This window comes from Garra rufa, chromosome 11 (genome assembly GCF_049309525.1).
Source record: "Garra rufa chromosome 11, GarRuf1.0, whole genome shotgun sequence".
Lineage (NCBI taxonomy): Eukaryota > Metazoa > Chordata > Actinopteri > Cypriniformes > Cyprinidae > Garra > Garra rufa.
The window spans coordinates 21,526,485-21,540,580 of NC_133371.1; the positions used below are offsets into that span (position 1 = coordinate 21,526,485).

A 14,096-nucleotide genomic window follows, 5' to 3' on the forward strand; every position below is an offset into this window, starting at 1 on the left:
GGTTTTGTTGACTTTTTAATATCTGCATTTGAACGATGTGTAATGAAAACAAAATTGAAAATATGAATGAAATTCGTTTTTGTGTTCCCGAGAAAATGTAAATATTGCATAAACCAATCATTTATTCGTTTGTTTGTTTTGAAAACAAAAACGAGAAAACCAATTATACGTAGGTACACGGACCGTATGTAAAATATTCAAATTTACCCCCTTGTGCAAATTCTGATATTCCAATTCTCAAATATGTATTGCAAACCTTAATCTTTTTTTTTTTCAGACCTATAATGCATGATTACCACCATGTTAAAGTGGCCTGTATAGTTACCAACACAATGTGTATCCACTGTCAGATTGTAATTGAATAGATTGTTATTTCCACTTCTATAGACACACTTCCATAAGAATTTTTTTTAAAAGCTATAAATGTATTGTTTTGGTAGTACTTATGTGTATTTAAATTTACAAGGTTCGGGAGGAGCACAGTCAGATAATCAACCAATTCAGCACAGGTGGAGCTTGTCTAATTAATGGGTTTTCAAATGGGTCACAGAGTAGGACAAGGTGGGTTGCACAAAATCACTTGGCTGCGGCTAAATTTGCGTTTTAATGACACACTGACATACAGTTCAGTCTAGGGCTGCACAATTTACCAACATTAATTACGAATAGCGATATTGCGATATTGCTTAGGTTGATTTTCGAATCGCAAAGGCCGTAATATAAAACATGCGTTGTGTGTTTTCAAGCTCGGGCAGGCAAGAGCTGTATTAACAGTTAGGGTCTCAGTTAATTATTAAAAGGATCGGTCCGCATTATTAATGAGAAGAAACTCGCTCACTTCACTGCGCACATTCTGCATAAGATAGCATACACTGGAAAAAGAAACTGTTATAAAAACTATTTTAGGTATTAGTCATACGGTCAGTGTTACCTGGTGTTAAGCTGCAAATGACATCTGGCCCAGTTCTGGCCCACATCTCTGACAGTTTTCCTGCATGCCTCCTCCACCCCATCTCCTCATTCTTAACTGTTCTCATCCCAGATAAGGAATGGGGGAGTTCTCAAGGTTCGAGCTATATCCCCCCCCACCCCCCCACCAAATGATAATCTGACCCAAGCTTACACAGGGTGGTCATGTAGAAGGACAAGAGGTGATTCTTGTGCCAATCAATATTTGTTTTTGAATATGAATATGATGGCAACATACCATTTAACCGGCATACTTAGAGCATGGAGGGCAAACTGTCATTATTAAAGTACTCTTGCAGAAAGACAAGGCGATAGACAGGGGCTGTCTGAACATTAAAGCAGACATATGTCAGGTCCACTCATATTATCCAGTCCCCTGGCCATGTGCGCTAATTGAATAGATGTCTCGATAGTGTGCAATGCAACTTGCAATGCAACTCACCACCCAAGGGCAGGAAGCTACTTAGGAGGAGTATGCAGCTGAAGGATGAGCTCTGATCCTGACGCGCTTTGTGCATGTATGTAAATATATAACGGTATGTAAATAAATTCTGACTGTAAAAGTCTATAATTATGATAATCATTCAGTTTGATTAATAACATTCTTAATACTTCGGTATTAATATCAGATAGCGTCACTGTTCCATGGTAGTGTCACAATATGTTTTTGTTAGGGAAGATTTCTGTTCTTTATTCTACTATTTAACATAAGTAAAATTAGTAGTCAAAAGTTAAGTCCATGACTGACATCTAGAGGACATTCTGAGGAAAAACACTGTTGCAAAACCAAAGCTTAGCATGTTTAAAATAAGCCTTCACAATTTCCCTGAGCAACGATTTATTGTGCATGTGTCCATTATTCCATCGGTACTGTTTCCTGGTCTTTTGCCGGTAGGGACAGGAGAGTGACGTCCTGATTTCTAGGGATACCCACTTGGCACCTGCTAATTTAAAGCAACACCACCCAACGTTCATCATAATTTAGTTAGCTGGGAGGGTGAGTGGATCAGAAAGAGAGAGAGATGTGGCTTACTCTGTATATTTCTCTATACCTGTCATTTAACTGTATCTCTGCAGATTCAGACCTCAGATCAGGTACCTGTTTGTTACAAGGACGCTTCAGATTAAATGGAATGTACAAGGATGGAGATTTTATACTTGGAGGCCTGTTTCATGTTCACTTTTTCACAGTGTTTCCAGATCTGAGCTTTAGAATGGAACCAGAACGACCATACTGTGAAAAGTGAGTCAGACTGACTGCATAACTATAAAAGTAGAGAAATAATAATAATAATAAATTAATGATAATGTTATGTTGTGTATCACCTCTCTTACCTTCCCTTAATTTGTTGTTTGTTTGTTTGTTTGTTGACAACAGTAATGCTTAATTTATCAAAAAATCTGTATTAAAATTAAAATGTGTAGTGAAAAGTGTTTAGAATAGGAAATGTCATCAAGTGATGTATGAAATCTGATGTATTAATGCTTGAATTAGTTTGTCTGTCAGTTAGTAATCTTTTTAATATCACTAAATGTCTTTTTCTAAGATTCAATATGGAAGGCTTCCAGCATGCACAGACCATGGCTTTTGCAATAGATGAGATCAATAATACTCCCAACCTATTGCCTAACATCACTCTTGGTTACCATCTTTATGACAACTGTGTGATGCTAGGAATGGCGTTCCGGGCTGCCATGTCCCTGGGTAGTGGAACAGAGGAGTCCTTCTCTAACCTCAACTGCACTGGCCCTCCTCCAGTGGTTGGAATTGTGGGGGATGCAAGTTCAACTCCTTCCATTGCAATTTCTAGTGTCCTGGGGCTGTTTCGAGTACCTATAGTAAGATGGGATGAAAAAAGTAAAAATACACTGTATGCTTATGTTAGCACTTTTTTTTTTTTTTTGGTCCTTTCTAGTCCTTTGTGGCCACATTTATATCCTCACTCTTCTTTCAGAATTGACTTTTCTTGCTGATGTATGAAAAATGTTACAAAAGCACTTTTTAAATTAAATTTAAATGTTTTTTCTTTTTCTTTTTTTTTGTCTGATTGTGACTTTTCATCTCCCCTCATTAGGTCAGTCATTATGCCACATGCTCCTGTTTAAGTAACAGGAAAAAGTACCCCTCATTTTTCAGAACGATTCCCAGTGATGCCTTCCAGGTGCGGGCTATGGTTCAGATCTTGAGGCATTTTGAATGGACCTGGGTTGGTCTCCTCTACAGTGAAGATGACTACGGCGTCTATGCTGCTCAGTTGTTCCAACAGGAAATGCAGCTGTTTGGACATTGTATTGCTTTTTCTGAATTCCTGCCCAATGATCACAACCCTAGAGATATTCAGCATATAACAGGAGTAATTCTGGCCTCTACAGCTAGAGTGGTGGTTGTTTTTGCTCTTTCATCCTATCTGCTGCCTTTGATGGATGAGGTGGTGTTACAGAACATGACAGGTAGGCAGTGGATTGCGAGTGAAGCTTGGGCCACCTCTCTTGAATACCAAACTCCACATTTCCTGCCCTTCCTGGGGGGCACACTGGGCATTGCTATCAGACGTGGAGAAATACCAGGGCTTCATGACTTCCTGCTACGTCTTCATCCAAACAATGATCCAAAAAATAATATGTTAAGGATCTTCTGGAAAAACATGTTTGGGTGCAGTTTTGAAAATGGTGGTAGAGAGCCAGATGGAGTTGAGAGTGGTGTGAAAAAGATGTGTACAGGACAGGAGGATCTGAGCACCACAAACACACCATACACTGATGTTTCTGAGTTGAGGGCATCTTATAATGTCTATAAGGCAGTGTATGCCCTAGCACATGCACTTCATGACCTGATGCAGTGTGAGGAGGGGAGAGGACCATTCAGTGGGAACAAATGTGCCGACATAATCAACCTGAAACCCTGGCAGGTGAGACTGACAGGTATAGTGCAGGTTTGCTCAACGCATACAAAAGAGCTGAATGTGGAAATGCAAAATATGTGCTCTATATTAATTCAAATTTCACATAAATATGTAACACCTGTCTTGTCTACAAACTGTACAGCTTGTTCACTACCTACAAAAAGTGAACTTCACCACAGGCTTTGGGGATCATGTGTCATTCGATAAGAATGGAGATGCTCTGGCCATCTATGATGTGCTGAACTGGCAGCCAAGCTCTGATGGGTCGATAACGGTCCAAAAGATCGGTGTAGTAAACGAAGGGGTGGCAACAGGGATGGTGCTCACATTGGATGAGGATGCAATATACTGGAACTTTGAGACAAAAAAAGTAACTAACATTGCATGTTAATGTCATCCTTTTTGCAGATAGTCGTAATACTAGTCAATGCTATAAAACCAAACAATTAAAAATAAAATAAAGGTTAACCTATTCATTATGTAAAAGAGGTGACAACCCCATAACTAAATAACAGATGGTTTCTCTTCAAGCCCCCAAGGTCTGTGTGCAGTGAGAGCTGCCCCCCAGGCACCAGGCGAGCCACAAAGAAGGGCCTTCCTGTCTGCTGTTTTGACTGCCTACCATGTGGAGATGGAGACATTTCTAATACAACAGGTAGAAATAATTTTCCAAAATGTAAAAAGTAATTTGAAAGGGTATTTTCTCTTGGACTTTTTTTCTACTACTTTTTTATTGTGTTTTTCTGACAGATGCTATTGAGTGCACAGTATGTCCAGAAGACTTCTGGTCAAATCCACATAAGGATCAATGTGTCCCCAAAGAAGTAGAGTTTTTATCATATGAAGAACCTCTGGGAATCTCTCTGACCACTGCCTCCCTGCTTGGCACTTTCTTCTGTTTTCTTGTGATGGTTATTTTTGCTTTTCATCGTAATACTCCAATAGTGCGCTCCAACAATTCAGAGCTCAGCTTCCTACTACTGTTCTCACTTAAACTGTGTTTTCTGTGTGTGCTGCTGTTCATTGGCCGGCCAAAGTTGTGGACTTGTCAGTTAAGACATGCTGTGTTTGGCATAAGCTTTGTCCTGTGTGTCTCCAGCATCCTGGTCAAGACTATGGTGGTAATAGCTGTGTTCAAGTCATCCCGACCAGAGGGCAAAGGTGCTATGAAATGGTTTGGAGCAGTTCAACAAAGATGTACAGTTTTGGTCCTAACAGCCCTTCAGGTTGTGATATGTGCAGTCTGGCTATCAATTGCCTCCCCAACACCCTATAAAAACAACCAGTATATCCGCTCTAAAATAGTATATGAGTGTGCTATAGGCTCAGTTGCTGGTTTTTCTATGCTACTGGGATATATTGGACTGTTGGCAGCAGTAAGTTTCTTATTAGCCTTCCTGGCAAGAAATCTTCCAAATAATTTTAATGAAGCAAAGTTTATCACTTTTAGTATGTTGATCTTCTGTGCTGTGTGGATTGCATTTGTTCCAGCATATGTGAGCTCACCAGGTAAATATGCAGTGGCTGTGGAGATATTTGCCATTTTAGCTTCTAGTTTTGGATTACTTATGGCCATATTTGCCCCAAAGTGCTACATCATCCTTTTACATCCCGAGAGAAACACTAAAAATGCCATCATGGGAAGAGAAACACAAAAGAAATAAGCTTGCATTACAGTGATGTTAAAACGTGAAATGTTTTTTTTTTTCCTACATGAATAAAGTTTTTTTTGTTTGTTTGTTTTTCTTTACTTTTGTGGTATTTTAATTATTAAAATTAATTTGTTTTCTTTAAAATGTTATACATTACATGTCTTTTACACATTTTATTACATGTCTACTTCACAGGTTTACCACCTTTATAAAATTGTTTAACTTGTCCTTATAAAATAGTTTGACTTAAAAAATTATTAAAAAAACAAAGTTTGTCAAAACAGCTTGAATAGCTCAATGGTTTATTTAATTAAAATGTGCCATTCCTATGAGAAATGCCTATGAATAATTCAATGTCATGTCAAGTCAAGTGAGCTTTATTGTGATTCTGCTATATGTGGAGACTTATAAAACTAATAAAATGTCATGCCTCACAGGTCCACAATGCTACAAAATTACCAAAGTAAGTAATCTAACTGTATATATGCTTTACATAAATACTTTACATATACTTTAAACACAATCTTTGATCATAAAGGACATATACAATGGAAACAAATGTCGTAGTAAAGTTAATGACAAATGTCGTAGTAAAGTTAACGACTGCAGTCTCATCCTGACTCTATTTAATATCTATATTAATTAACTGACAAAAGTCCTTTTGTCCTGGTCTGACCCTTGATGGCAGAAAAATCAAATGCCTTCTATACGCCAACAGCGTTCTGTAATCTCATGAAAAGGGATTTACTGAAAGCCTCTCAATTTTTCAACCTTAGATCCTTTTTCAGATCCTTAGAACCTTTTTCATCCTTACAGACAAGACATATAATTTTGGGTGAGCTTTCCTCACCTTTTTTTTTTTTTTTTTTGATGCTCTTGGACTTTCAAAACTTTTTCCAGTCCAGTGTCAATCCTACAATCCATCACTTCCGTTTCATTTTGCATTTGCATGGGCAGCCGTGTCATAAAGTGCTTTCGAAGATAAATAGTTGAAAGGGTCCTTCACAGTCTTTACTGCTACATACTGAAGAAGAAAAAACACTAGAGCCACAACTCATTTTTACCAGGGATGTGTGCCACTATTAATTTCATTAATGTTTAAAGTGACAGTTGATTTGAAATAGCTGAGCAGCATTTACAGTCTGTGTAAATATACCTAAATCCCACTTCAGATGCAGTTTTTGATCGCTTGACTAGTAAGTATTAATGCTTGACAGCAGCAATTACAATAGCTTTTTTCTGTGTGTGCTGCTGTTCATTGGCCGGCCAAAGTTGTGGACTTGTCAGTTAAGACATGCTGTGTTTGGCATAAGCTTTGTCCTGTGTGTCTCCAGCATCCTGGTCAAGACTATGGTGGTAATAGCTGTGTTCAAGTCATCCCGACCAGAGGGCAAAGGTGCTATGAAATGGTTTGGAGCAGTTCAACAAAGATGTACAGTTTTGGTCCTAACAGCCCTTCAGGTATTAAGTATTGATGCTTGACAGCAGCAATTACAATAGCTTTTTTTTATATATACAACCATAATTATTTGGTTTGCATTATATCTTGAAACTTTAGTCATTATTTTATTGTTGTTGACACATATGTTACAGTGAGACAAAACATCAAAATTTGCAACAAAGCCTTCAAAGTTGGCAAATTGCTTAAGGGTGAGTAAATCATGGGACAATTTTAATTTTTGGGTGAACTACTGTATCCCTTTAACAGACACGCACACGACAGCCAGTGTAAGTTCTGAAGACCTAAAGTGCATGTGAAGTGTGTTTTTTGGGACAGGGCCATTAGTGTGGGGCAAAAAAGATGGCACCGCCACCCCAATATGCAACACGCTGAGAAATAGCTTCACATTCTCTATTAGTGTTATTTTAAAAGAGACATATATTGTTAAAATAATAACTGTAATTTGTTTTTGATTGTTATAGATTTTAATATATATATATATATATATTTTATTATTATTGATACATTCGTGGAGCTGATGACGTCAGTAAACCTTGGACATGCAGAATTCCGAACATGCTGTAAAAAGTAATATTAAGGAATGCTCGGCTACAATATAAATATTGTCTATGTTGGATTTATCACTCCCCTTTAATCTGTAAGCCAATAGTGTTTAAGCTTACAACCAACCTTTATGTGGAACAGGTAGCTTTCTCGACCAATTATAAAGACCTTTCAGCACTCCCATTACTCTGACCTGCAGAGACCAACCCTTGGAGGAACTACAAGCTTTCAATTTAGCTTGATTTGAATTAAGCTTTCAACAACTCTTTCAATTTTAATTAAAAGAGAAACAAAGGCTGTGAAAGCAGACATAGTGTTACGTGGAGACGAGAGCGAGAAGTGGGCGGATCCAAATGCAAAGCTTTATTAGTAGACTGAGACATGGTCAAACACAGGCAGGGTCAAACATCGGCAAACAGGTATAGACAGGCAATACATAAGAGTAATTAAGACAGGCGAGGGTCGATCGGTGGCGAAACAGACGATATAAACCAGGCAGGGAATCAAAACACAAATGACTAGACTAGTTAACTAGACGTGGCTTAGACTAGGGAAAACGTAGGATGGCTAGCGTAGAGTAGCTAACACATGGAAAGTGCTAAACGCTATACAATACTTGGGCCCTGAACAAGGTTATAATAGTTTTGGATTTTTCATTAGTTTTAGTTTTTATTTCGTTTTGACTTTTTGTTTTCAAATTCAGTTAGTTTTAATTAGTTTTAGAGGCAGATTTACTAGTTTTTATTAGTTTTTATACTTTGAAATTGCTTAGTTTTAATTTAGTTTTTATTAGTTACAGTGTTAGTTTTAGTTTTTTTTTTTTGTTTTTTTTTTTTTTTGTAAATTAGGATATTTGTCAGGTGCATGATTCGCAGACAGACTATTGACACGTGACATCACAGACTACGTGGTGCCGTACGGGTAAAACACCTGGCATAAAACAGGCAATGTGAAGTAGCCTAAATAGATTTTTATTTCAACCCAAAAGGCTTATGTTGTAATAGTGGCGGCCCCCAAAGGTAAATTTAATCAACTTAGGGTTGTACTTAATAGTGCTATTTGGGCACCAGACAAGGCAAAGATTCCAAATTTTGCCAAATAAAAAAAATAATACACAACACAAACATCAGAAGGAAAGAATGAAGTGGATAACAATATATTTACTTTTTTTTTCCGTTTTCACAGCATTAATAAAAAAAAAAAAAAAAAAAAAACATGAATTCATTGAGAAAAAGGATTTTCACTTGCTCAATTCAAAAAGTCCAATATAAAGTGAAACCATAAAAAAGAACACTGTTTCGTTTTTAACTCAACTGGAAACTGTCTTAAAGTTCACCGTTTTCACACATCACAAGACAAAAATCAAAAATGAGAAAATAAATTTCGGTTCAGTTTGCAGTGTGTGTTGTGTGAGTGCGGGAGCGTGAGTTTTCGTGCAGTGTGATTGTTTGTGTGCGCATCTGCTGCGTGAAGCAGGCAGCGTCTGGTCGGCCAACCAATTTACAGGCAGAGACACAAATCTCTGGAGCTTCAGCTGAGTTTTATCAGAAGAAGAGACACTATAGCACCTGCGGCAGGCGAACCAGGCTGGACTTAAGTTGCAACCGGTATTAATGCACCACAAATTTTCTCCGATGTTTTGGCGTTCACACTCGGTCTGCGCAAGCAAACAATCCAACACCTTTGGTCACAGTTTCTTTCAGGTACCGTTTCCTTCACGTTTTTTTTCCTTCCGCTCACTCCCAGACTTCCGTTTTAATTAGTGGGCAAGGTGCAAACGCCGGTATAGATTTGGATCCATATCGCCACAATGTATTTACAAAGACAAAACGAAGGACATTTTTGCTATAATATTAGTTAGTTCAAGTTCGTTTTGTATACACACAAAACAGTTTAAGTTAGTTTTCGTTTTTTTATAAACTCTCGTTTTTATTTTTATTTCAGTTAACGAAAATGCTTTTTTAATTCTAGTTTTAGTTTTTTCGTTAATTTTCATTAACTATAATAACCTTGGCCCTGAATGACTGTAATGGCCTCGTATTTATACAGTTCATGATTGGTTGCCGGTAAAAGTGACCCCCCCCCCCCCCCACACCCCCAAGGAGCGGCTTCTAGATGCTCTAAACTTTATACAATGCAGGTGTGCAGTAGAGCAGGGCAATGCAAGGGATGAAGGGCCAGGTCCATGTGGAGGTGGGGGACCTGGCGACTGAGGCAGGACCAGTAGAGCAGGAAGACAGACCAGGAGCCAGAGCAGACGGAGCAGGACCCCACCAGGGCGGCGCAGATGGAGCAGTAGCCCACCAGGGTGGAGAAGACGGAGCAGGAGACCACCAGAGCGTTGCTGACGGAGCAGGAGCCCACCAGGGCTGTGCAGACGGAGCAGGAGCCCACCAGAAACACAAAACACAGACAGAGACTCTGTGGCCCCAAGGGTCAAAACAGTGTGCTTAACAGAGCTCTTGGGCAAGACAGGCAGGGCTGAGGGTTCATACACGGCTTTCTTAGCCATGACAGGACAGACAGAGAGTTCAAAGAGCCTTCATGGCCGGGACAGGACAGGCGCAGAGTTCATAGGTGGCCTCCGTGGCCATGACAAGACGGGCAGAGGGTTTACAAACAGCCTCCGTAGCCGTGACCAGTTCAGGACAAGGTGAAAATTCATACACTGCCTCTGTGGCCGAAGCTGGACAGACAGAGAATTCACTGACGGCCTCGATAGCCTTGACAGGATGGGCAGAAAGTTCAATGACAGCCTTCATAGCCGTAACAGGACAGGCAGAGAGTTCAATAACAGCCTCCATAGCCGTGACAGGACAGGCAGAGAATTCATGGGCTGGGAATGTATCACAGGGCGCTTCCACCGTGCAAGGAGCTGATGCAGCCGTCCCCATTTCACAAGGTTCTGCAGCCTCAGCCGCCACCACTGGGGAAACTGCGGTGACCCTCATAGCCATGGAGGAAGCCGCAGTAGACAATAGACAGTAGACAGAGGTTCTGTACTCTGTGGTATACTCCGCCCAGGCACACCATAAAGCGACCCCCATGATGGGAAGTGCTACAGACAGGGGAATCAGTTTATGAACAGAAGGATGTGAGAGCGCATGCAGACAACAGCGGTTTATCCCTCATGCTGGATACCAGACTGGGACAACAAAGGACTGACCTTGAAGGTCCCGGTGCAGAAGACAGGAAGTAACGTGACTCTGGTTGATCCACTGTGACGTGAGGAGACTCTGGACTGTCAGCAGTGACGTGACGTGACTCTGAACGGTCAGACAAGACGTGACTTGGCTCTGGGACAACAGCTGTAACTTGACTTGACACAGGAACCACAGCTGTAACTTGACTTGACACAGGAACAATAGCTGTAACTTGACTTGTCACAGGATTGGCAGCAGTGACGTGACGGAGCGTTGTTGCAGCCGCCATTTTGTAAACGCGCTCCACTGTTGCTGCCATTATGTGAGTGCGCTCCAGTGCAGCCACCATTTCACACAAGGGTTTAATCACTGGAGTTGCGATGAGCATTTTTGAATGTCTTGGAGCTGGTGGGTGATTAATCATGGATGGTGGCGGCCATTAGTGATGCGCGGGTCGGGTTTTTTTCTAACCCGTGGGTCCCACTTTTATGAAATTATTTGGCCCGCCCCAGCCCGCCCCGCACCACTGTATCTATTTTTACAACCCGCCCCGCCCCGCACCTGCGACCATTACTACACATACGACACATACTAGGCATTGTAATGCAACTTAAAACAGCCTTTATTTCAGCCTGAAAGTTATTGAAACATCATATTAATAACAAGATAATCAGTGGTGTCGGGAGAAGTGGGTATACACTTCATTTATGAATTTCGTTTTGAACTTTCTATCTGAACGCATTCGTTTACTGGATCCTTGGACTGAAAGGTTTACAGGGATTCACTAGTTTAAGAAATTTCTGATCATAAAAATCTGCTTCTTTTTATTTGTAAGGTATTGTTTTCGTTATTATGTGCTGATTCAAATGACTAGGGTGTGGGAGACGGAGCGGGCGCAGGCGCATCAGGCGCAATCATCAAATACATTTCATAGCAAGCCGGCACCACGGTCCTGACTGCATCATTACTGTCTTTATTGGGTGTTTTTAGCGAATATTTACATTTATTCACATATGACTGGATGTAGTTGACTGTCATGACTTTGGCTAATGCAGGACACTAATGAATAATGGCCATCAGAAGGTATTTAAAAAGTGGGTAGCCTATACGCAAAGCCGCCTGATAAAGTGGGTATACGCCGTAGGCTATACCTGTGTATACCCTCCACTACACCACTGTAGGTAATGATAAACATTTTACAAAGCAGCGTTTGTATTCATCTAGGCTAAACTATTTTTTATTTTAGATTTGTATAGGCCTACAGTTTACATCCTACGCTAAACAACCACTGAACTTTTGTTTTATTTAACACACAGAACTGTTCATTTAGCGTTTTTACGTTCGCTGTGCAAAAAAACAATGGCATCCACTGTACCAGGGTTTAATCTATTTCGTCTAGACTCCAGCACCAGGAGAGCAGAGCTAAACGTGCGCTCACTTGATGCGCTCGTGGCTGGCAGCGGGAGCTACTTGGCGCTTTCGTGACGCCAAAGGTTTGGGGAAATCACGCAAGTTACTTTGCTACGTACTAGATATCCCCAAATATTGAATATAGGCTATAGGGAATTGCACGCAACATACATAGATTTTTTATTTTATTTAGTTTTTAATGACCTGCCCCAACCTGCCTGGGAAATAAAGTGACAATTTCTTTACCCGTTATGAGACGACCCGCGCATCACTAGCGGCCGTCATTACCGTGATGTCGTGTTCCTCCACCACAACACCTACGGTGAATGATGAGCCAACTGACGAAGTGATGAGCGCACCCCTCGCAAACGAGCTTAGATTTTAGTGGCTGATTAACGCCCTCGAGGAAAAAGTCTATCAAAACAGTCTGGTAAATCAGAATAAAATGTGAAATCTAGATACTCTTGAATATAGCCCTCGAGCGATTGTGTGCCCTGCTCGAGGGCTAATAACAGTTTTTCAATGTCCATACCCGATAGTGGAAAAGCGGCTTAGGAAATGTCTCTAGGTTACGCATGTAACCCTAGTTCCCTGAAGGGAACAAGACGCTGGGTCGAGACGCTTTGGGAACACCCCCAGCGTGACCACGCTCTGAATCACGTGTGTAATCCGTCCAATGGAATCGTGTGACGTCACCGGTGACGTTCGGTGAGAACAGCGCTAGCTTTCGGATGAAGCAAGCGCTGCAGGGATGCCGGAAGTATGGCCCCGAGACGCAGCGTCTCGTTCCCTTCAGGGAACTAGGGTTACATACGTAACCTAGAGACGTTCCCATCCAGGAACGTCGAGCTGCGTCGAGACGCTTTGGGAATGAGATGCCCACGCCACCATACTGAGGAAACATCCCTGCCTGGATTAGGGCGAGAGAACGAAAGAGCCAGGAGAGGCTCGAAGATCTAGGCCGTAGAACCTAGTAAAGGTCAAGGGCGTGGACCAACCCACAGCGTTACAGATATCTTGAATAGATAGGCCCGAAAGAAAGGCTTTAGAGGCAGACATACTTCTTGTAGAGTGAGCCTTGACTCCCAGAGGTGAGGGAAGGTCAGAGGACTCATAGGCTACAGCAATGGCATCCACGATCCATCGCTTTAAAGAAGGCTTGGCAGCAGGATGGCCTCTCCTCAGAGGGGCGTAACAGACCAGAAGTTGGTCAGCCTTCCTCCACAGGGCAGTCCTGTGGACGTATGCGTCCAGTGCTCGCACTGGACACATACAATTAAGCTTCTGCTGGCCGGGCTCCCTGAAGGGAGGAGGATGAAAAGCCTGTAGTACGACAGGGCGTGGTGCAACGGTGGGACCTTAGGAAGCAAAACTCAAATACATGACTGACATCTAGAGGACATAAATACTATTTATTGCATAAATATTAATTAATACCATGAAATTCTCTCAGAATACAAGATAAAACTAGAAAATATTACTGAACAAAAATATATTACATTTAATTTCATAATATTGTACTGATGCTTTTCAGGATATAAGGTCAATATTTTTAAACCAGGTAACATTCTATGCACTCTTTTTTTGTCAACCCTGTGAACTAAATATATATTTATGTATGTATGTAATGTATGTATTGTGACGAGTCTCTCTGGTCTCATCAGCGTCGCCCTGGCAACAGACGCACGGCACCTGCACGTCCTCATCATGGGCAGATCGGTCACAGCTGCAGCTCGTCACAATGCGTCTTGAAAAGCCGCCGCCGCTCTCATTTCGACAGACAACTGTCTCATGCTGAACGTGCTGGTACTAACCTTTTATCTCTCGTCAAACAGAAGGCAGCGAGTGACCGACAGCCCGATTGAGCACGCCTGGACACTCACCTTCACGAGCACGAGGACTTCACAGGAGCACCAGCCATGAAGCAGCACTCACCTTATTTCTCCCTTCACCTTTTTAAAAGTACTCAATAAATCCACCCTCCTGGGCTATTTCACCGAGCTACCTTGTTGTG

The 14,096-nt window shown here is 41.2% G+C and overlaps 1 protein-coding gene across 1 annotated transcript; it reads left to right on the forward strand.

Annotated features, from left to right (window-relative positions):
* The first annotated feature begins 1,991 nt into the window (after positions 1 to 1,991).
* Positions 1,992 to 5,536, forward strand: LOC141345977 (extracellular calcium-sensing receptor-like). The gene is made up of 6 exons (XM_073850893.1): positions 1,992 to 2,212; positions 2,517 to 2,808; positions 3,045 to 3,878; positions 4,015 to 4,242; positions 4,404 to 4,527; positions 4,623 to 5,536. Exons 1-6 carry the CDS (start codon positions 1,992 to 1,994, stop codon positions 5,534 to 5,536), a joined length of 2,613 nt encoding a protein of 870 aa, XP_073706994.1.
* The last annotated feature ends 8,560 nt before the right edge of the window (positions 5,537 to 14,096 follow it).